A 23,019-nucleotide genomic window follows, 5' to 3' on the forward strand; every position below is an offset into this window, starting at 1 on the left:
GCCTGCCGCCAAAGTCCATAGCCTACATTGAACTGTTGTCTTTTCCACCAGTTCCTGATGGCGAGTACCTCGTCACTCCTCTGCCCGACATCCCGATACAGTATAAGGTCACCGTGCCTCACAGTATAGTTACTATTACTGCGAACCACACTCGCATGCCTGTCTGTAACTTTGGATTGGCAAACCAAATTCTACCGCAAGGCTCATTGATGCCACCATTGATTGTCTCGGCGACCAATACGTGGCAGCGTTATCGACCGATGCTTCTCGCGAGCTTAGCATGCCCCTCGCGCCAGCCTCGGGCATCGATCCCAACATAAAGAAAATGGTTGTGACGGACCTGTCCTCTACGCAGGCTGAAGACCTTTGCGAAGTATTATCGTCCTACCGCGATATTTTCGACTTTGACGATCGCCCTTTAGGCCAGACGCTAGCGGTCAAGCATCGCATTCTTACTGGCGATGCTGCGCCTATGCACCGACGACTGTATCTAGTTTCTCTGTCGGAACGCCAAGTAATGCAAGATGAAGTGAACAAAATGCTCGATAAAAACATCATTGAGCTTTCATCGAGTCCCTGGGCGTCACCTGTGGTGTTGGTTAAGGAGAAGGACGGCACGTGGTGCTTCTGTGTAGACTACCGTCATCTGAACAACATTATTAAGAAGGACGTCTACCCGCTCCCACGTATAGACGACGCCCTTGACTGCCTGCACGGTTCCAGCTATTTCTCGTCTATTGACCATCGTTCGGAATATTGGCAGATTGCTGTTGACGATATGGATAGAGAAAAAACCGCGTTCATCACACCTGGGGAGCTATAACGTAAAACTATTCCAAATTTTTCTATTCCAATTCTGCTATCAGCCCTCCCCGATTGGTCAAAAGCTTTTTTCCACCACCCCCACTTCACCTGTCTGTCACGCGACGTCACGAAAACCGCGATCCCTCCCCATCTGATATGATGTGTACACACTGATTATGCATGATTCGACAGAAAAAAGAAAAACAGTTATTTCTGATTCGACCGCTCCGCACCATTAGCCCTCGGCTATTGGTAAAAAGTTTTCGGGCTGCGCCCACTTCATCTGCCTGACAGGCGTCGTCACAAAACCGCAAAGACGCACCACGTCAAAGTGACGCGTACGCGTTAAAGATGCATTAATATGCCGAACAAAACTGAATTTTCTTCTGAATAGCAGCAGGCTGCCCGTTCCGAAAGGAATAAAAGATGGCTGCTGCCGATCGCTCAGGCACTGGCTACTCGCACCTGCCGGAGAGCACGGGTTTATTTGCGTATAATAAAACTTCTTGCGTGGCCGTGTAACGTTTTCGAGCACTTTCGGCACGTTTACCCCCTGATTCTGCCAACTATTCTTTGCTGAGGGTCCGTTTTATCGTCATTCTTGAGCTTCCGTTGCATGCCGCCGCGATTTTCGACCAGCCACCGCAAGCTAAGTAAGGGAAAGTCGACCAATCGTAGACGCCGGCACCACCCTCTTCATCCGGTTATCGACTTTCAGTGCAGTGGCTCGGCCCCATCGAATCCCTCTCCACTTGAGCTTTCTCCTCGCCTCTTATCAGCCAATTATATACGACAAGCCGCTCAGTGTAGGCAATGGTATTCGTTTTTCAAGCAAACAAAAGTGACCTCCTATGAACGAGGAGAGCGTTTGATTGGTCTGTTCAAACAACCATGCGGGTTACCGCCCGGTGCTTGCGTTGGTCGTTACGCAAATTTGACGTCAGGAGACTGGAATAGAGACATATTGGAATAGTTTTAGGTTATAGGGCCCCTGATGGCCTATACCAATTTAAGGTAATGCCGTTTGGGTTATGCAACGCCCCTGCCACCTTTGAGCGTATGATGGACTCCTTGCTCCAAGGTTTCAAATGGTCCACATGCCTAGGCTACCTCGATGACGTCATCGTCTTCTCGCCAACGTTCGACACTCACCATGAGCGTCTCAAAACTATACTTGATGTATTTTGAAAGGCAAAGCTGCAACTTAACTCGTCCAAATGTCGTTTTGGCCACCGACAAATTACTCTTCTGGGCCATCTCGTTGACGCTTCCGGAGTACAGCCCGGTCCCGACAAAACTCGCGCTGTCCGAGACTTTCCAGTTCTGAAGACAGCCGCAGACTTTCGAAGCTTTGTAGGGCTGTGCTCGTACTTTCGTCGTTTTGTTCCCGATTTTGCGACAATTGCTAGGCCCCTAAATAACCTTTGGAAGAAAGGTGTACAATTCTCGTGGGGTACTGCAGAAGCCGCCACGTTCTCTCGTCTCGTCACTCTTCTAACCTCACCACCCATTCTCGCCCACTTCGACCCTGATGCCCCTACAGAATTACGTACAGATGCCAGCGGTCCTGGCGTAGGTGCCGTCTTAGCCCAGCGTCAACGTGGCAAGGATCGCGTTATTGCTTATGCGAGCCGCCTCCTAGCACCATCGGAGCGCAACTATTAAATTACGGAACGCGAATGCCTTGCTGTTGTCTGGGCGGTTGCGAAGTTCCGTCCTTACCTTTACGGGCGCCCTATTTCCGTAGGCACTGACCATCATGCTCTCTGCTGGCTCTCATCACTAAAAGATCCTACAGGCCGGCTTGGTCGATGGGCTTTGAGGCTACAGGAATTTTCATATTCCGTGGTGTACAAGTCTGGCCGCCTGCACCAAGACGCTGACAGTTTGTCGCGTTACCCTGTTGACGACTCTGACTCCTCCCATATTGCCAGTGCTTCTTGCGTATTCTCTGTATCCCAGCTGCTTCATTTCGCCGACGATATATATATATATATATATATATATATATATATATATATATATATATATATATATATATATATATATATATATTACGTGTGGGAAGACACAGACGAAAACTACTATTTACACGCTATTTACACTGGAGCCAGGCAGCCAGGCTGACACTCGCTAGTGCCAAGGGCACCGACCAACTTCTTCGTCGTTCTCGCTTCGGCTCGTCTCTTGAGCATTGCTCGATTATATCGTAATATTGCCCCCCGGCGGCAAAAGCAACGTCACGGTGCTGTTAAATATCCAAGGTGCATGGAGAGTTGTAAGGCTTGAGCCGGGCAACGTGGACAATGTCACTGGTTGTCACAGCGAAGGACGTAGTGGGCGTGGCTAGAACGATTTCATAGGTGACATCGGTCACTTTGCGTATCACGCGATACGGGCCTGTGTAACAGGAAAGCAGTTTTTCACAAAGGCCGACTTTACGCGATGGTGACCAAAGCAACACGAGGGCGCAGGGCAGAAAATGGACATCGCGGTGACGGAGGTCGTAGCTTTATTTTTGCTTGTCTTGAGACACTTGTAGACGAGCGCGCGCAAGTTGGCGAGCATGGTCAGCATGGGCGATTGCATCACGGGCATATTCGCTAGTTGAAGCTGTGGCGGACGGAAGCACAGTGTCCAGTGTTAGCGTCGATTCGTGGCCATACAAGAGGCAAAACGGGGGAAAGCCAGCAGTTGCACGCGTAATGAGATCCACAAGGCAGCCATTCCGACGCGCAGCTTATCGCCGGGCACATTATCGGCCACCTTCTATGCAGCGCCGATAAGGCAGTCGATTGTCAGGCACTCCCTCGGCTCCCGGGGAGGCATTGTGTGCAGGGACATTCGCGCAGCAGGTGCCCGATGGCTGTGGCTAGGCTGCTCCGCGTCGCCCTGGTGGTCCCGCTGTTCTTCCCGGGGCAGGCGAGATATGCGTCCGCCGTCTGCCCATCGGACAGCATGATCCACCCGTGTTCGTGCACACGCGTGGCCCTCGGCATCCGAGTGTTGTGCTCGGGCATCGCAAACGAACACTACCTGAGGACCATACTGGGGTACCTGAGCAGCTACAAGCTGAACGCGCTCTCTCTGGAGCACATCAACTTCACCTTGACGCCGGACCTGTTCGACAGACTCCAAGTCATCACGGTGAGGGTCATGGAATCGCAGTTTCGAATGGAGAACCCCTTCGAGCTACGCGCCACAGAGGGCACGAGCCGCATCGAAGCATTGAATGTGAGGCAGTCGACGCTTGACCTGGGTGACAGCTCCTTGGCCATCCTTCAGGGACTCCGGCAGGTCGACGTCGTCAACAGCGCCATTAGAGTTCTAAGGAGGCGCTGGTTCAATGGAATGAGCCGGCTGAACCGGCTCGTGATTGAGCACACCAAGATGGGACGCTTGGAAGACCGAGCACTCGCGGGACTCAATGAAGTGCAAAAGGTCGTCCTCAAAGCCAATGAACTCATGTCACTGCGCAGAAGTTACTTTCCTCAATTGGCGGCGAGGCTGGCGCATCTTGACTTCAGGTAAGGAGCCACTCTTGTCGCGATGCTAGCATCTGTGTTTTTGTTTTCTGGAAAAAACCGTAGGCAAAACGTTACTGACGTGGCAGGAATATTTTAATGCACTTCATATTCTGTCAAGAATACTTTTTCGGAAATTGTACACAAGAAGTATAGCTCGAACAGCTTTTTTTTTTAAGGGGGAACGACATCTGTGTACCCTTGATGACCAGAAAGGCTGTCTTCTGTTTTCGTCTAGCGACCTTTGTTGGAACATATCGGTCGTGCGTCTGGTTAACCTTTTCTGCCTTTCCTTTCTTCTCTCTTTCTCTTTGGTGTTATGTGTGTTGTGCGTAACACATGGCTGGTCGGCGAGGTGTGGCGCTATCGTGGCTAGATATTTTTGATAGTCGTGTTATTAGGAAGTGTTCGGCGTTTATTTTCTGGGTCGAGCACGAGTGGCACAGACCAAACAATATCTCCTAACACCATGCCTCTCTTGCAATAAAAAGGTTGCAGTTCTTTAAAAAAGAGAAAAAAGAAAACATCCCGTTCAACCACTTAGTGTCATTTCAAATTTTCATCGTTATCGGGTAAAAGCGCACTTGTACCAGTTTATTGCCGTAAATGTGTGTGAAGAGCAATGTTTATGGTTTGCGTTTTACTTGTAGGAATAGAATGATGCAGGCATTAAGAGGCAATCTAACTTGTTCGGCGACATTTTCATACAATGCCAAAAAGCTCTACGTTGCATGAAATTTAGCACGAAGCAAATATTGCGACGCAGAAACGGGCAGAACATTCTATGTCTGATGCGCTGCTCTTTCCATGACGATGAGCGTGATAATTTATATTTGCATGCCCATTGAACCGCAACGGCGGCAAATAGTCCTGAGCCTGCTTGAGCTGATGAGGTCCATAGCACATCTATTTCAATCTAGAATTTCGCCCATCTCTCCGTGATGTTTTCTCCCTTTATTAAAGCCTCGATTTCTGAGTTGTACAGTTAGCTGCCTTTGCCTGTAACAACCTCGGCTCCATTAATCTTGATTTAGAGCAAACGCCAGCCTATCGGCAGTGAAAGCTGGAATAGGATGGGACCAACACGCCAGGGACCTCGCAGCTGTTACAGAGAGCTTCACAGTGCAAAGCTGAATTCATCGCAGGGAAAAGGAAATAACACGTGTTTATCATGACCTACATAATACGGAGAATTACAAAGGGCAGTCGAAAATATTTCGAATGTATGTACCTGTTATTTCCGTAAGAGCCGAGCATCAGTCATAGGTTCCGGCGCTTAGTGAGAAATGCCGATGCGCTACTCTGCCTCGTATTCGGGAGGCATGTACTTGTCTTCGCATTTTTGAAATTCGAGCATTTAGAGCTGCCGCGAGCAGATTTCGCTCAAAAACGTTCATCATAGCCTGTACCAGTACTCACGTACCAAAATATGCGCGACGAAGCCGGCCGCAAGTAAGAGAAGTGGAAGTATGCTTTGCCATTTCTGTTTATTATCCCAACTGCGATGCCTATCTCGGTGAGGGCAGTCAAGCCCAACATTCCTTTTATCCGTCTGCGCTGTGTGTTCCGCACGCGTGTGTCCGGTCCTCTGCGCGTTTACCGTCACAGAACCTAGGCCTTACGCTGTACGCAACAATGAACCCTGTTTATTGACTGTATAAGGCTGGCCAGTGGCGCGAAGTATGTGGCACATTAAGGTGTTGTCTCTTCTGGTAATTTGACTGCGCCTTTAATAGAGCAAATAACTAAGCTAATTGGTATGACATCGTGAAAACTGGCCTAAGTATTACAAGACACATTCGCTGACGAAGAAGTACACACGTATAAAGGCTTAGCTCGATCGTTATATACTTGTCTGGCCGTTCATCTTCATGTGTCTATTTTAAAATTATGGGGTTTTACGTGCCAAAACCACTTTCTGATTATGAGGCACGCCGTAGTGGAGGACTCCGGAAATTTCGACCACCCGGGCTTCTTTAACGTGCACCTAAATCTAAGTACACGGGTGTTTTCGCATTTCGCCTCCATCGAAATGCGGTCGCCGTGGCCGGGATTCGATCCCGCGACTTCGTGTGTCTTCTCCTAATGCTTAGCGAAATGTTCACCATGGCTGTGCTCACGCTTCTGGAGGTGTTTCGCCGGGCAGTGCACACATAAAATTGGGCAAACGGAAGAACTATGATATGCACGACATGTAGCATGAAGGTAGAAAGGAAATTCGTGCGAGTTTTTCAAGAAAAATTCACTCGCTCGTGATCCTGCAGCTACCAGCAAGCTAGCAGCTCAGATGGCAGAGTGACTGGCTTGGACAATTCTTTCATCAGCTGTGAAACCGTTTTTCGCAGAAACCCGTTTTTCCCAGTTTCCTTTGTAGTTTTGTGCTTACAATCAGCTGGATGACAATTTCTCCCTTGCGTGAAAATTTCCCCACCTTGCGCGCTTCCGCAGAACTGATTTCCCATCTAAGAATTGGGTATCAGTGGCGCTCGTTCTCCATGCCTACGTGATGCCATCGGCAAGGGCTTGTGCATGAAGTGTTGCTACACTACTCATAAGGTTATCCAGTGATAATCATCCTTTGGAATTCAGTATTGGCAGTTCCTGCGTGAACAATTACTACTTGGCAGGTTATCTTACAGCCGTACTTCATGGCGTGAGCTGCCACTACCAAACATACGAGTGACGTTTGGCATGACAAACGTGGCTGTGGCTTAGACCAAGCGATGTCTCTGCGGCATAATTGAATGATCTGGAACATTCGATTGGCAGATGACGCTGCGAGTTGGTTTTCTGTTTTAGACTGGAGATTTTACCAAGAGCTTAATACAGCATCAATACAGATACGCCTAGTACTACCACTAGTACACCAACAACAGCTAGTACTGCGACTACTACCAATAATTAAAAATATATATCGGCGGCTACTTCCTGGCGCAACTCCGCCATTCATGCATGCTGCCTATATTTTGGTGGCCTACGATATACTGTATAGCAGGGTGCATTGGTATTGTTTTTTTTTCTTCTTTCCTCTCACCGTGTGCAGCACCATAGTGCGCAGGTAACACCCACGAGACGGAGCACATGCTATTGTAGTACTCCAACATGTACTCAGGCGTGTGCAGCAGCGTGATCCTTCTGTCGCGCTTCCATAAAGAGTCGCTGGCCTGCGCGGCATCCAGCGCAGTCACAGCGTAAGCTAGAGGAGTGGCACCATAGGAACTCCATTTGCAACAGCACGTGCGCTAGAGGGCAATTGCGGCGAAGGCTGTTTGCGTCGTTATAACGATCCGGACTGCCCGCCCGGAGTCGACGGCGAGCTGTGGCTCGCGCTGCGGTCGGCGGAGCCTGACGTTCCCTGGTGGTAGCCGCGGCGTTCTACGATTCGACAGCCTTCTTCAGCAGCGGTTCGTAGATTGCGAGGACGCGCCAGAAAGTATACCGAAGCGTAAACACGGGCATCGAGGCTAAGCGGCGCACGTATCACATCCCTCCACCCGTGGCACGATACGATGATGATAATGGTTTTTGTTGGCCTCCCCTTTGATGCGGGGCGGTGACGAATGGTCATTTAGCCTACTTGAGCCAACCAGGTCCAGCTACATGCAACATGCAACTGCTACATGCAACTGCCACATGTCGGGACACCTGGTGTAATATAACGCAACTGTAATGCAAAGCTTCCATGTATCGATCGATTCATGCGATACATGTAACATGCGTGCCGCGTAGAGTCGGCGTAACGCGGCACGCATATCACATCGCGTGACGAGTGGCACATTTGGACGCTGATGATACTGCTGATGGTGATGATTTATCAGCATACCCTTTGAAATGGAGCGGTGACAGTCACCTAGCGTTGATTAAAACACGTTGGCGGACTAGTTGGTTTGAGTCCATGACAGTGTGTGTAAGCGCTACTGAAGGAAGACGTAGAATGAGACAGATAGAAAAGAGAACGCTAATTTTCAACTATCGGCTCCAGTAGTTCTACTGCCAGCGCAAAGAAAGTTGCTGTTGTACCATAGATTCGTTGTATTTCGTATAATCTGTTATGAATAGCGGCAAAGCCCGAGCCCAAAGAACCCGACATCCGATCCAGAAGATAATGCAATGCCGGGCGAACCCGCGGCGGAGGTGAAGCAGGCTTTAGGCACTCGTCATACGTGGGCCGACCCAGAAGATAATGCAATGCCGGGCGAACCGCGGCGGAGGTGAAGCAGGCTTTAAGCACTCGCCATACGTGGGCCGATCCAGATGATAATACAATGCTGGGCGAACCCGCGGCGGAAGTGAAGCAGGCTTTAAGCACTCGCCATACGTGTGCCAATCCAGAAGATTATGCAATGCCGGGCGACACCGCGGCGGAGCTGAAGCAGGCTTTAAGCACTCGCCATACGTGGGCCGATCCAGATGATAATACAATGCTGGGCGAACCCGCGGCGGAAGTGAAGCAGGCTTTAAGCACTCGCCATACGTGGGCCGATCCAGAAGATTATGCAATGCCGGGCGACACCGCGGCGGAGGTGAAGCAGGCTTTAAGCACTCGCCATACGTGGGCCGATCCAGATGATAATACAATGCTGGGCGAACCCGCGGCGGAAGTGAAGCAGGCTTTAAGCACTCGCCATACGTGTGCCAATCCAGAAGATTATGCAATGCCGGGCGACACCGCGGCGGAGCTGAAGCAGGCTTTAAGCACTCGCCATACGTGGGCCGATCCAGATGATAATACAATGCTGGGCGAACCCGCGGCGGAAGTGAAGCAGGCTTTAAGCACTCGCCATACGTGGGCCGATCCAGAAGATTATGCAATGCCGGGCGACACCGCGGCGGAGGTGAAGCAGGCTTTAAGCACTCGCCATACGTGGGCCGATCCAGATGATAATACAATGCTGGGCGAACCCGCGGCGGAAGTGAAGCAGGCTTTAAGCACTCGCCATACGTGTGCCAATCCAGAAGATTATGCAATGCCGGGCGACACCGCGGCGGAGGTGAAGCAGGCTTTAAGCACTCGCCATACGTGGGCCGATCCAGATGATAATACAATGCTGGGCGAACCCGCGGCGGAAGTGAAGCAGGCTTTAAGCACTCGCCATACGTGTGCCAATCCAGAAGATTATGCAATGCCGGGCGACACCGCGGCGGAGGTGAAGCAGGCTTTAAGCACTCGCCATACGTGGGCCGATCCAGATGATAATACAATGCTGGGCGAACCCGCGGCGGAAGTGAAGCAGGCTTTAAGCACTCGCCATACGTGTGCCAATCCAGAAGATTATGCAATGCCGGGCGACACCGCGGCGGAGCTGAAGCAGGCTTTAAGCACTCGCCATACGTGGGCCGATCCAGATGATAATACAATGCTGGGCGAACCCGCGGCGGAAGTGAAGCAGGCTTTAAGCACTCGCCATACGTGGGCCGATCCAGAAGATTATGCAATGCCGGGCGACACCGCGGCGGAGGTGAAGCAGGCTTTAAGCACTCGCCATACGTGGGCCGATCCAGATGATAATACAATGCTGGGCGAACCCGCGGCGGAAGTGAAGCAGGCTTTAAGCACTCGCCATACGTGGGCCAATCCAGAAGATTATGCAATGCCGGGCGACACCGCGGCGGAGGTGAAGCAGGCTTTAAGCACTCCCCATACGTTGGCCGATCAGGAATATATATTGCAACGCGTTACCGAGCTGCGGTGAAAGTGCAGTTCGCTATTAAGGAGCGTACATACGCAGCTGCGCAAGTCATGTTTCGTTGTTTGTTTTCCTTTGCTTTGTTTTCTTTTTTACATAGGTCGAACATATGGCAATATAGTAAGAGCGTGGTAGCGCAACTCACCACCCCGTTCCAAAGGGGATGCTCAAACATGCATCCATCCATCACTAGTGGCGCGATACGATTCTGCTGATGATGGTGATTATTATGATGATGATGATTTATTTTCATCCTCTTTGAAACGGGGCGGTGACAGTTATCTAGCCTGCTTGATTTAATTAGGTGAGCGATACTCGTATTTCGTGTATGTATGGCGCTGGCCGGTGGTTTTTGTTTCTCAAGACAATCCAACAGTTTTTTACCCATAGTGCGCAGGAGCGCGACAATGGCTGCGATGGGCAGTGGTGGACAACATCGCCATCGCCCAGGCTGTCTCCACCTGTTGTGTATCTTACATTCTTGCGTTATCGCACCTTTGCAAACAATAACCTTTTTGTAACTATAGTGTACTTGTGTCATAACCACATTGTATTGTTTTGATGTTGCGTTGCTTCAGTTAAACTTGTGTTTGATTCAATCGCCCCCGTTACTCAATGTTCCTGACGGAAGCTGTAAGTAAACCTGAATAAATAAATAAATAAATAAATAAATAAATAAATAAATAAATAAATAAATAAATAAATAAATAAATAAATAAATAAACCGAAACGGTTATTGGAATGAGCCCATAACAGCTTACTCTGTAGAACACTCGGCGCCACCTAGCACCGCCACCTGCTTCTTGCCTGTGAAATGCACGGTGCGCAAGTGCGTACGAAGGCTGAGAAGCGCTTCGTGCGGTGTCGCGCTTCTTTCTGGTCAAGCTGGGCCATTCGCCGGCGCTAGCGAGGAGTCCACGCGAGGTCTCCGAGACTAGAAGCGTGACGCGCCGGTGTCTGCGAGCGCGGATAATTGTTCGCGCCCTTGCCACACACTCAGTGGCACATACTCAATGACCCAAGTTGGCCAGAGGGTCACTGAACAGCGGCACATACCCTATGTATTCATGGGACAACTCGAAAAATAGTTGGCCCGAACGACGATCATTGAAAAATGACACATATCAAGCGCATTTATTACGCAGCCTACTAAACCATCAGGTTGCTCTGCTTGAGGAACCCTTGTGGTGTGGGTTCGATATCACTCAGCATCGGATGAATTTAGGGGATCCTTTAATGGTGGTTAGCAATGTTACGGTACTTGCCCCACTCTCATGGGCCATGCATCTATGTATGGTTGTATCTAACGATTTACCCGACTACCTGGTTTACTGTGTCGAACGGTCAGGGTATCGGGCTGCTGTGCTGAGGGAACGTGGTTAGAAAGCAACCAAGGAACCAGCTTGGGTCACTGATTTTGTAGGATTGTGTACCTACGTGCGGCTCTTCAACGAACCTCTTTCACGTCGAGATGGGGCACTGTAAGGTGCGGCACTGCGTAGGCGCTGCTGTTTCAAGAGACTCTTTGAACCGGACTTGGGCCACTGGCTGTGTGCCATTCGGTCTGCGCCCGTCTTCAGCGAACTTTGGCGCCAACTGCGGTCACCTTCCAAATCATCCTTGCCAATGGCTCCGCCCAATTTTCAGACTAAACTCCGCACGCAACAGCCGCGTCACATCAGGCAGGAGCGTTGCGCCGATCCTAACTCTCTTGCACGCGTAATCATGCTAACGACAATTAAAACTTGCAGTCGGATATCTCGAAGCACAGACACGCTAGAAGAATCCTTCCAACTGATAGTGTGTAGAAACCCGACTGCCCCTAACTTTTCAATAGAAACATACCCACTTAATGCAGTCTACAAAAAGTTCGTTATTCAGTTTTGGTTAATTGTGATGCTGGCAGCGATAATTATCATCTCCCTTTTTGTGTCCTGGCCACATAACTAATTTGCACGGGCAGTCTTCGCGTTGCTCCCATTGCCCAATTTTAAGAAAACAATACATCTTAATTTTGAACTCCCTGTACATATATATGTACCCTCCGCGGTGGCTTAGCGGCTTCGGTGTTGTGCTGCCAACAAGGATGTCGTGGGATGAAATCTCGGCGGCCGCACTTTGATGGGGGCGACGTGCAAAGGCAAAGGCATCGGGGGAAGGATAAAGATTCCCTGGTGTTCAAAATTATTCCGGAGTCTGCGACTACGGAGTGACGTCTCATCAAATAGTAGTTTTGGCAAGCGGAAATCTCAAAATGCAATTTAATTTCATATATTTCGTATATATAATTTAATTTCAATGTAATTTCATATATATATATATATATATATATATATATATATATATATATATATATATATATATATATATATATATATATATATATATATATATATATATATATATATAAATATATATATATATATTGTGAGACAGCTGTTCAGCCTCAACGGTTTATTTCGCAGGTCGCGCGCTAAAAGACGATGACGCTGGCCAAGATGATGAATATATATAGATTAAGAAGATGAAGGGGTTATATAATGCTCACACAGTTACCCCGCGCGTGGAAGCGGCCAACCTGGCCGCTGGTTACGCTGGATTTGGCGGGAAACGCCGTATGAAAGGCTTCAAACGCGAAACATGCACAATCTCTGTGGCACGGCAGCGGCCGTACAAAGACGGAACAACTGGAGTGACACGATAGTTAACTGGCGAATTCTGTTCCCAAACAATGTAGGGCCCGATAAAACGGCACTGAAATTTCTCGCACAATCCATGAGCGCAAACTGGGGTCCACAGTAACACCTCGTATACAGGGTGGAAGGAAACGACACGGTGAGATGCATCATAGAGAATTTTGCGGCCTTGTTGACTTGCGTCGGTGTTCAGGCGGGCACGTTGGCGACACCGGGCAATGCGCTAAACGAACTGCTCACACACTGATGTGGACGAAGGCTCGGGGACACCAAAGAAAGAAACGTCGAAGGTAGTGATCGGTTGGCGACCATACACAAGGAAAAAAAATTGGAGGCTTATCAAGGTTAAGCCCAGTGGATGCGAAGCATCCACTGGGCTTAACCTTAGCGTATCCTTAGCGTTTGGAGGCATCTTGACCGCATACACGCCCGGCGCAAAGACGCTGGCGCGGTTGCGGGCACAGAGACTGACGCGACGGCGGGCGCGCGCCGCTTCATCGCTGGCGTGACGTCACATATCACACGATGCAGCGATGGTGGCGCCGCCGCCGCGTCGCGCGCTACGGCGCGAACCGAAGCGTGGAGGCCTCCGCCGGGCGACGTCTGACGGCGCGATATGAGGCCCCATCTGCAGCCGGTGTGACGTCATCACGTGACGTCACATCATGTGATTTCACTTCAGGGTCAATGGTGGCCACCGCCGGGAGGCGACCGACGGCGCGATATGAGGCCCCATCTGCAGCTGGTGTGACGTCATCACGTGACGTCATGTCACGTGACCTACTTGAAGGTCACTTGAAGGTCAATGGTGGCCACCGCCGGGAGGCGACCGACGGCGCGATATGAGGCCCCATCTGCAGCCTGTGTGACGTCATCACGTGACGTCATGTCACGTGACCCCACTTCAGGGTCAATGGTGGCCACCGCCGGGCGTCGCGCGAAGGCCCGAAACCTACGTTAATATGCTTCGCATAAAAGGGCGAGTACCCCGTAGTGCGTTGGACGGCCGTGTTGTATGCGAAAGCGACGAATGGTAGAATGACGTCCCAATTGGTTTGGTCAGGGTTGATGTACATAGATATCATGTCGGACAGCGTGCGATGAAAGCGCTCTGTGAGACCATTAATTTGAGGGTGGTAGCTGGAAGTCGTTTTATGGATGGTATCGGACGCACGGAGAACATCGTCGAGAAGTTTAGAGAGAAAGGTCCTGCCGCGGTCACTCAAAAGGACACGTGGGGCTCCATGCCGTAAAAAGATGGCTTCCAAGAAAAAGGCTGCAACCTCCTTGGCGGATCCCGAAGACAGTGCGGCTGTTTCAGCGTACCGTGTCAAGTGGTCTACAGCTGTGACGATGCATCTTTTAGTCGTACATAGAGGCCGATACCAACGACTGCGGAAAGGAGCTTCAGGACACGTACAGGTTGGAGAAGTCCAGCCGGAGGTGAGGTCAGTCGTTTGCGGTGTTGGCAGAGCAAACAGGAAGCCACGTTTTTCGCTACGCTGGTTGCAAGTCCAGGCCAAGAGAAGCGGCTGCGAATTCGCTCATAGGTTTTATGGAAACTAAAGTGACCGGCAGTGGGATTGTCGTGAAAGGTCTCCAATATCTGGGCCCGAAGTGAACGGGGAACGACAGGAACCCAACGGTGTCCTTCGGGATGAAACACGTACCGGTATAATATCGAATTTTCGATGTTGAAGTTCTTCAACTGCCCACGGCGCCAAGCTTGGGTGGGCGAAATGATCCGCTAATACGTTCCATAACGGAGTGACAGTAGGAGTCATTACGTTGGCTAGAGACAAACGTATGAAAATGGCTGGAAGGGAGCCGCCTGAGAGCCGCGAGCAAAGGGAATGCAGAAGACGCGTCCTGCGGTTTGCTCATCGAAGGTGGTAAGCAAGCAGCGGTTGACGACGATGGTAGGGGACAACGAAAGAGAGCATCGGCGTCCTGGTGTTTCTTTCCAGACTTGTAGGTGACTTCGAAGTCGTATTCTTGTAAATGAAGTATCCAACGGCCGAGACGTCCCGTTAAATTCTTTAGCGTCGCCAACCAGCACAAGGCGTGGTGATCAGTTATGATCGTAAAGTGGTGGCCGTGTAGATAAGGCCGAAATGTTTGGACGGACCAAACAACGGTGAGACACTCTTGCTCGGTAATCGTATAATTTTTCTCTGCAGCTGTTAGCGTGCGACTTGCGTATGCGACCACACGTTCTTCAGAATTTTGCTGACGTTGCAGAAGAACAGCGCCGATACCGTGTCCGCTGGCGTCAGTATGTAGAAGAGTGGGTGCGGTGTTGTCGAAATGACAAAGCGCAGGTTCGGACATGAGGGCACGCTTGAGGGTGTCAAAAGCAATTTGGCATTCGTCCGACCATACGTAGGGAGCTCCAGAAAGAAGGAGTTGATGGAGCGGCGCCGTAATGGTGGCAAAGTTACGTATGAAGCGCCGGAAATACGAAGCTAGGCCAAGGAGGCTACGCAAGTCTTTGGCGCGTTGAGGCCTGGGGAAGCGAAGGACAGCGGTAATCTTGTCGGGGTCTGGTCGATGGCCCTCCTTGCTGACAAGGTGTCCGAGCACTTTAATGGTTTTGCTGGCGAAGTGGAACTTTTTTGTATTCAGCTGAAGGTCAGCAGCTGAGAGGCATGTCAGGACTTCGTCCAGGCGCTGCAAGTGCTGATGAAAGGTCGACGAAAATATGATGATGTCGTCAAGATAGCATAAGCAAGTCTTCCATTTTAGGCCCCGTAGTACAGTGTCAATCATCCGCTCAAACATGGCGGGAGCATTACACAGGCCGAAAGGCATTACATTAAATTGGTAAAGTCCATCGGGTGTGGCAAAGACAGTTTTTTCCTTGTCTGCTTCGTGCATAAGGATCTGCCAGTATCTGGAGCGTAGATCAAGGCTGGAGAAATACTCCGCGCCTTGTAATGAATCTAACGCATCATCGATTCGGGGCAGTGAATATACATCTTTGTGGGTTATTTTGTTCAAGGCACGGTAGTCTACGTAAAATCGCACGGAGCCGTCTTTCTTACGCACCAAAACGACAGGTGACGACCAAGGGCTTGAGAATGGGCGGATTATGCTACGTTTCAGCATGTCGGCAACGTGGGTATCGATGATGTGACGTTCAGCGGAAGGAACGCGATATGGCCGCCGGCGCACGATGGATGTTCCATCTGTGTGTATGCGGTGAGCCGTCGCAGAAGTCTGTCCCAGAAGAGGAGAGTGGACGTCGAAGGAGTCTTTATGCTTGGATAACAACGCCAGTAACTCCCCCGTTTGCTGTGGCGTTAGATGGGAGTTGATGGTACTAGCGAGACCAGAAGCAGGGACCGGATCCATAGTTGCGGGTGGTTGTGAAACAGCAGTAGTTGAGGTAAGCAGAGACAGGCTGAGTGTCCAAGACGCACATGAGAACGCCGCCTTTAGAAAGCAGGACTGGCTCATTGGTTGTGTTGAGTACAGCCAAAGAGGCCGTGCCGTTGCTGAAGCGAACAAGGCTGGATGCCAGAGCAATCCCTTTGGATAAGCAACGGGCTGACGGTACATCTAAAACGTCACCATCGGTGATGTCAGAGTTCACTGCAAGTTGTTCACGACCAGGGGGCAACATACAATCGTCAGCAGTTCGCAAGTGAAGGCGCGGTTCGTGCACGTCGTCGGAATTGTCAGTCTCTCTCAAGTTAACGAGGCGTTGACGGCACGAGATGAAAGCAGACGCCGAAGAGAGAAAGTCCCATCCTAGTATAAGCATGTGAGCACAGGAAGTCAACACTGCGAACTGGATATGGTGGCGTATCCCGTCGATCGAAACTCTAACGGTACATTGCGCCGATGGCCGAATGACAACATTATTTGCACCACGAAGAAGAGCTCCACTGTAAGGTGTAGTGACTGCGTAGACGAGAGCACAAGCCAGCGTGAATAATAGAAATAGCTGCTCCCGTATCAATCAATGCTAGGACTGGTACACCTTCTGCACACACGAATAAAGTATTTGCCGGGCACGCTGGAGGAATTGTAGTCTGTGCGAGCCATGCAGCTTTCCCTCAAAAAACTGCACCATCTAGTTTTCCGATCGGTAGTCAGGAGTGCAGGTGGCCGGCTGCAAGGGTGATATCGACCGTCCGAGAGGGGAGGGCGAGCCGGGGCGCCTTGGACGATAGTTGCGAGGCGCTTCGGGAGATGGAGAAAGTGAGCGTGGGGAGAGCCGGCGCTGGTAAGGACTCGGAGGAATCAACGGGTCTCTCTCATAAATATCGTAGCCACGGCGTTCGTCCTGTTGTCGTCTTCGGCAAAAACGCGATATGTGCCCACGAATACCACAATAATAACAAATGGGGCGGGATGTAGGCCGGGTAGTGTAAAATGCTGTGGCATGCGGACGGGGTGGTAGAGTCGCCAGATGGTTGGGGGCAGTAGCAGCAGCAGGAGGCGCTGTCCGAACGAACGCTCGTTGCATAGCCGGAACCTGAGCGTACGAGGTGGATGGCGAAGGCGGGCCACAGCTCGCAGTGCAGGTCATGGAGGACAGCTCCTCTTCGATGATGTCGCGCAGGCCAGGAACCGAAGGCTGAGGCTGGAGAGCGGGAGGACTCAGCAGGCCGCATGCTTGGAGCTCTTCGGTCCGAATCAGCATACGCAGGTCGGCATCTGACGAAGGAGGCGCGTCACCGGTGACAGGTTGTAAACGGATCGCCTGCAGCGGGTCCAAGTGTTGGCAAGTCGCGATCACATCGTTAACAGTATTTGGATTCTTGATCGCCAGTGCGTTGAACGCGACCTGGGCAATGCCCTTTAGTATATGACGGACACGATCAGATTCCGTCATGGTGGCGTCAACACGGCGACAAAGGGCGAGGACGTCCTCGATATAAGAGGTGTATGTTTCCCCGGGAAGTTGTGTGCGTCCATCAAGCCTTTTCTTAGAGACTTCAGAGCGGAAGTTGGGAGCGCCAAAAATCTGCCGAAGCTGGTGTTTGAATGCCGCCCAGTCAGGCAAGGTGCTCTCGTGGTTGAGAAACCAAGTCCTGACAACTTCAGCGAGGTAGAATGCGACGTTGCGAAGCTTGTGCATGTCATCCCACCGGTTAGACTCACTCACGCGGTCATAATTGTCCAGCCAGTCATCAACGTCGTCACTACGAAGGCCAGCGAACATGGTGGGATCGCGCTGTGGCGTGCTGAGGGTCCATGAAGGAACGGCCGGTGGGGCAGAGACGGTGACGCCGGAGGCTCCTGGAGGATCTTCTTGGGGCATCCTGGTGGAAAGGCGGAGCAAGCGGCGGCCTGAAGGAAGCTCCAGGGAAACTCGAAGGCGTAGAGGACCAAGGGATCGAAAGCAGCCTCCACCACTTGCGGGATAGCTGTTCAGCCTCAACGGTTTATTTCGCAGGTCGCGCGCTAGAAGACGATGACGCTGGCCATGATGATGAATATATACAGATGAAGAAGATGAAGGGGTGAAATAATGCTCACAATATATATATATATATATATATATATATATATATATATACGTACTTCAAGATACTGTCAATCGCTGTTGGGGTTGTAACAGGGGTGGGCACAATAACATATTGGTAGAGAGCTCGGATCGATCAAACAAATATACCAGGAGATAGAGCGGCGCAATCGACTGTTCAAAATATATACAGTGCATGTACAAGGATAGTTACACGAAAATAGGCAAGCAGTTTAATTCGTATTGTGTATCAACCTACGTATATAACATGAGTGGGACAATTAGGCACCTGATATACATCAGAACAAAATGTAACAGTACACACTGAAACGAAGGTATCAATACAAAAAAGACGTCATATCAGCAAAAATATTCATTGTACGTTTGGCCAGGGTAGGTTTCTTCAACTAGCTGCACAAAAATTGCAGGCGAGCTCTGTTGAGTAATTACCGGGTCCAGTTTGTTACCCGATCCAATGGGAAGACAGAATAAAAAAAGTGTTATTGTTGCACGAAAATTCCTTAACTGTGACAGCATGTTTGTGACGTGTATGTCTGGAACGGTTGATACTGATAAAGGCTGAGGGATCAATCTTAAAGCAATTGTGGAGTAGTATGAATACAAATTTCAAGCGATGTACCTTTGCTCGGTCGTTTATCGTTGGGAGGTATGCACGATGCAGCAGTTTCGTTGGGGAATCGGTAACTGTTGGGGATAAACCGTACAACCTTGGGCTGCACGCTTTCTGACATGGCCGCTTCATTTTTGACATGCGGAAATCAGGCTATATTCGTGTATTCAAGAACTGCACGAATGAGGGTGACGTATGCGAGACGCTTAGTGCTAGAGGTAGAATGATGGAGTGCCCGTTTAAGAAAGAACAGTTTATTCGTAGCTTTTTTCGGTCACATCCGACACATGCGTTTAGCAGCTAAGATCTGAAGTTATTGATAGCCCCAAGTACCGATACTCAAGGACTTTACGTAGTAGTACGTTATCAATACGATATTCAAAATTCAATGGTGCCTTTTTCTTCGTAATCGTCATGGAAAGAGTTTTGTCTGTCTTACAACCATCTGCCATTTATTGCACCTCTGCGCGCCGTTGTTAAGGGCATCGTTAAGGTTTACGTGGTCACTGGGGCTTTTTATTTCACAATAAATCATGCAGTCATCTGCGAATAGTCGAACATTGGCATTTATATCATTCGTTACGTCATTAATGTAGAGTAGAAATAATAGGCGAGCTAGTACGGAGCCCTGAGGAACAGCGGATAGGACACGAACCGTGTCTTGATTACAGTCACCGAGCTGTAGAAACTGCGATAACGCTCTGTGAGGTAATCTCTAATCCAACAAAGAATCGGTCGGCCTCTAATTAGCTTCTGCAGATTAAAGAGCAATTTGGTGTGCGACACACGGTCGAAGGCTTTCGACAGGTCTAAAAAATGATATCGATCTCTGATTTGTTGTTTATGCCTAATGCAAAGCCATGAAGCGTTTCAATTAGCTGGGTAACGGTGGATAGGCCGGAATGAAAAGTAGGTTGTATTCTACAAACTCTGAAGTGTACTTCAAGATAATATGCTCTAGTAATTTACATGTGCAGGTGAAGAATACGGGCCGAAAGCTATCTGATGTGGATGGATGTCCTGATTTGAGCACAGGGATTACTTTAGCGACTTTCCATTCTGTAGGTAAGCGGCCTTCCTGTAGTGACTTCGAAAAAAATCAGGCAATAGAATTTACTTACTGGCTCAGCATACCGATTCAAAAAGCAGTTTAGTATACCGTCTTGTCCATTGCTTTTATTCTCATCTAGTTTCGGCAGCAGTGATAGCAGTCCGGCCTGAGATATAACAGGAACGCCTAACAATGGGACATCTGGCTAGTAGCGCTGGACCCGTACTCAGCAAGCAGACAATTGTGTGGCGTAAGAATGGACTGAAAGTACTGGTTGAATAAGTTTTCTTTTTTTGTACCTTTCTAGGGAGATATCGGCAGATGCGGGCTGGGACGTTCATTTAGGTGCTGCCAAAACTTATGCGGGGCAGCTTTCATAAGATTGTTCAATGTTGTGCTACAGAAGAGTTATCTGGCGCACCGAAGTTTATGCTTGAGTGATTTGTAAATCCATTTATCCGTAACTGGTAAGCTGGGACACGTCGTGACTTGTTAGATTTGCGTATCCTTATTATTTTGTGGTTCATATGTATTATGTCACGCGTGATCCAAGGATTCTGCTTCCGGATGACCTTTTGTATTGTGGGTACAAAACTATCTATGCAGTGTCCAATATGAGTTTTGAATTGCAGCCATACGTCGTCTATGTCAGTTTGATCATTTGTGCAGAGGTTATAGAACTCCGAGTATTCGTTATAGAAATCTGGGTACGCACAGCCTTCGCACGTTATTGGGCGAGTGACTGAACACCGTAGCATGCCACGTATAAGACTTTATACGCTAGAAGATAATCTCTGCTAGAGAATCTTACTTGTTTATGTATAAGAGAACAGTGTGCATTATATGTCCGCCTGTACAACCCATCCCATTACCGCCTTCGAGGCATTTCTCACCACACCGCACGTCAACAAACGTGACGGTCCACATGATTACTATACACACGGCCACGCAAAAAGTTTTATTATACGCAAATAAACCCATGCTCTCCGGCAGGTGCGAGTAGCCAGTGCCTGAGCGATCGGCAGCAGCCATCTTTTATTCCTTTCGGAACGGGCAGCCTGCTGCTATTCAGAAGAAAATTCAGTTTTGTTCGGCATATTAATGCATCTTTAACGCGTACGCGTCACTTTGACGTGGTGCGTTTTTGCGGTTTTGTGACGACGCCTGACAGGCAGATGAAGTGGGTGCAGCCCGAAAACTTTTGACCAATAGCCTAGGGCTAATAGGAAAAAGGCGTCGAATCAGAAATAACTATTTGGCTTTTGTTCGGTCAAATCATGCATAATCAGTGTGTACAAGTCATATCAGATGGGGAGATATTCCGGTTCTCGTGATGTCGCGTGGTAGACAAGTGAAGTGGGGGTAGTCCAAAAAAGTTTTTGACCAATCTCGAAGGGCTGACGCAGAATTGGAATAGAAAAGGTTGGAATAGTTTTACGTTATAGCGCTCCATGTCCCCGTAATCACGACAATGTCGGCTTTCAATGCCAGAAGGATAGCTTCAAGTTCATGCACTTTATTTATAATACTGCGTGGGTTTAAATTGAGAGCCAGTCAACGTCGTTGACTGCGGGTTATTCGCTTTCCAATAGTGTCTAGGTCTTCATTTTTTTTTGTTTACTTAACGTCAACTATGTCCTTGAATTCATCGCCCCATGTGAATAAGCGTCTATTTATTTTTACTTTGTCGCTTACCAGAGAGACCTTTTCTTTTGTGCCCCGGCGTTCTTTAGTTCGTTCCCATAAATTTCCTAATATTCCTGAAAGTAAGTGAAAAATATTCCCCGATGGAGTAACCAGAATTCTTTAGTTTGGAACATTACTTAAGAATCCTTATCTTGCCTCGGTAGTCAAGGAAACTTATGATTATCGGCCTAGGTCTAGATTCGTTGTCTTCTCCAGGTCCGCCCAGCCCATGAATTCTTTCAATGCCTGTCGTAGTAACTCCCATTATATCCTCAAAGACTGATTTTCTGACGGTATCATGCAAATTATCTGCAGATTCACCCTCCTACTCCGTAATGCCATAAATGATTAGATTAGAGCGACGGCTTCTGCTCTCAATCTCGTCGACCTTGCTTGTCATGACAGAGAGGTTAAGTTCTAACTGTGAGACCGTATTGGCACACTCCGTTACTTGTTTTTCGAGCCCATTTAGTTTTTCAAGCTTCTTTTCTATTGCACTCAGTTTATGATTCGTCACACCTTTTCCCTTCTTAATTTCCTGAATTTCTTCAGCAATCATCTTCAGCTGATCAGCAATCGCTGTATCAGTGGGGCCGGAGTTCTGCTCAGTGTTACCGCCAAGTAGAAACAAATTTCTAAGAAAAACAATCACATTCGAGAGCATTTCACAAAGCGGCTGTGGGCACGGCAGCAAATCAAGCAGGCATTGTTACTTCGGAATGATTTTCCATCACGTTTGCTCACCTGTGCAAAAATGCTAACGGGTTGGTGATGCTCATCTTGGCGTTGCCGCCGTGCCCACGGCCGAGGGATCCAGCGTAGCCACATTTTATACTGGACGGTTCTGATGCCTGTGCCGCTGTGTTCGTTGGTTCTGTTGATTGTTGCGTGGTGCCGTACGGGATATGAAAGACGCGCTGGTGAAACGTGTCTGGTAGAAATGTTTGGTGCATCGGCCAAGCGAGATTCAAGCACATTGTGGTGTATATTCTGAACCGGCTACCAGTGAAAGACTGTGTGCAGCTGTAGTTGGCGTATCTGCGTGTAGCGCATAATTAGCCGCACGGCGAACTAGCCCAGGACCTGATTGATAGTAGTGGGGGCTGTTCCATGCGGCGTCACTTTAATTCCGGCTGCAGAGTCGAATCTTGGCAGAGCGACGTGCGGGAGTGGAATGATCGAAGTGTCGGCACGCCGCAAGGATGGCTTGAGCTGTTGCACAGTGCTTGCACAAAAGCCAATTGAATGTGTCGTCTGCAATTTCCTTCAGTACATGGCCGATTTTATCTGATTCCGACATGTCTTTGTCTGCTTAATTACAAAGAGCAATCAGGTCCTGCATGTGGGAAATATACTCTGTGGACGACTGAGCCCGTGTCGCAAGCTCTTATCGGCCTGATAGCTGAGTCCGGCAGGTTTCACAAATACGTCATGCATATTTTGTTTGTAGGCTTCCCAGCTAGT

The 23,019-nt window shown here is 49.3% G+C and overlaps 1 protein-coding gene across 3 annotated transcripts in view; it reads left to right on the top strand.

Annotated features, from left to right (window-relative positions):
* LOC142567741 (osteomodulin-like) overlaps positions 1-23,019 on the top strand; it is a 297,596-nt gene that overhangs the window by 120,263 nt on the left and 154,314 nt on the right. The window contains exon 1 of one of the 3 annotated variants that reach the window (XM_075677922.1): positions 3,631-4,331. The exons of the other annotated variants lie outside the window; for them this stretch is intronic. Within the exon in view, the coding sequence (XP_075534037.1) occupies positions 3,667-4,331 (665 nt within the window). The 5' untranslated portion in view covers positions 3,631-3,666. Of the gene's footprint in view, positions 1-3,630; positions 4,332-23,019 lie in introns of those variants that run through there. 3 annotated transcript variants of the gene reach the window in all.

The sequence above is a fragment of the Dermacentor variabilis genome, unplaced genomic scaffold, assembly GCF_050947875.1.
Source record: "Dermacentor variabilis isolate Ectoservices unplaced genomic scaffold, ASM5094787v1 scaffold_14, whole genome shotgun sequence".
Taxonomy (NCBI): domain Eukaryota; kingdom Metazoa; phylum Arthropoda; class Arachnida; order Ixodida; family Ixodidae; genus Dermacentor; species Dermacentor variabilis.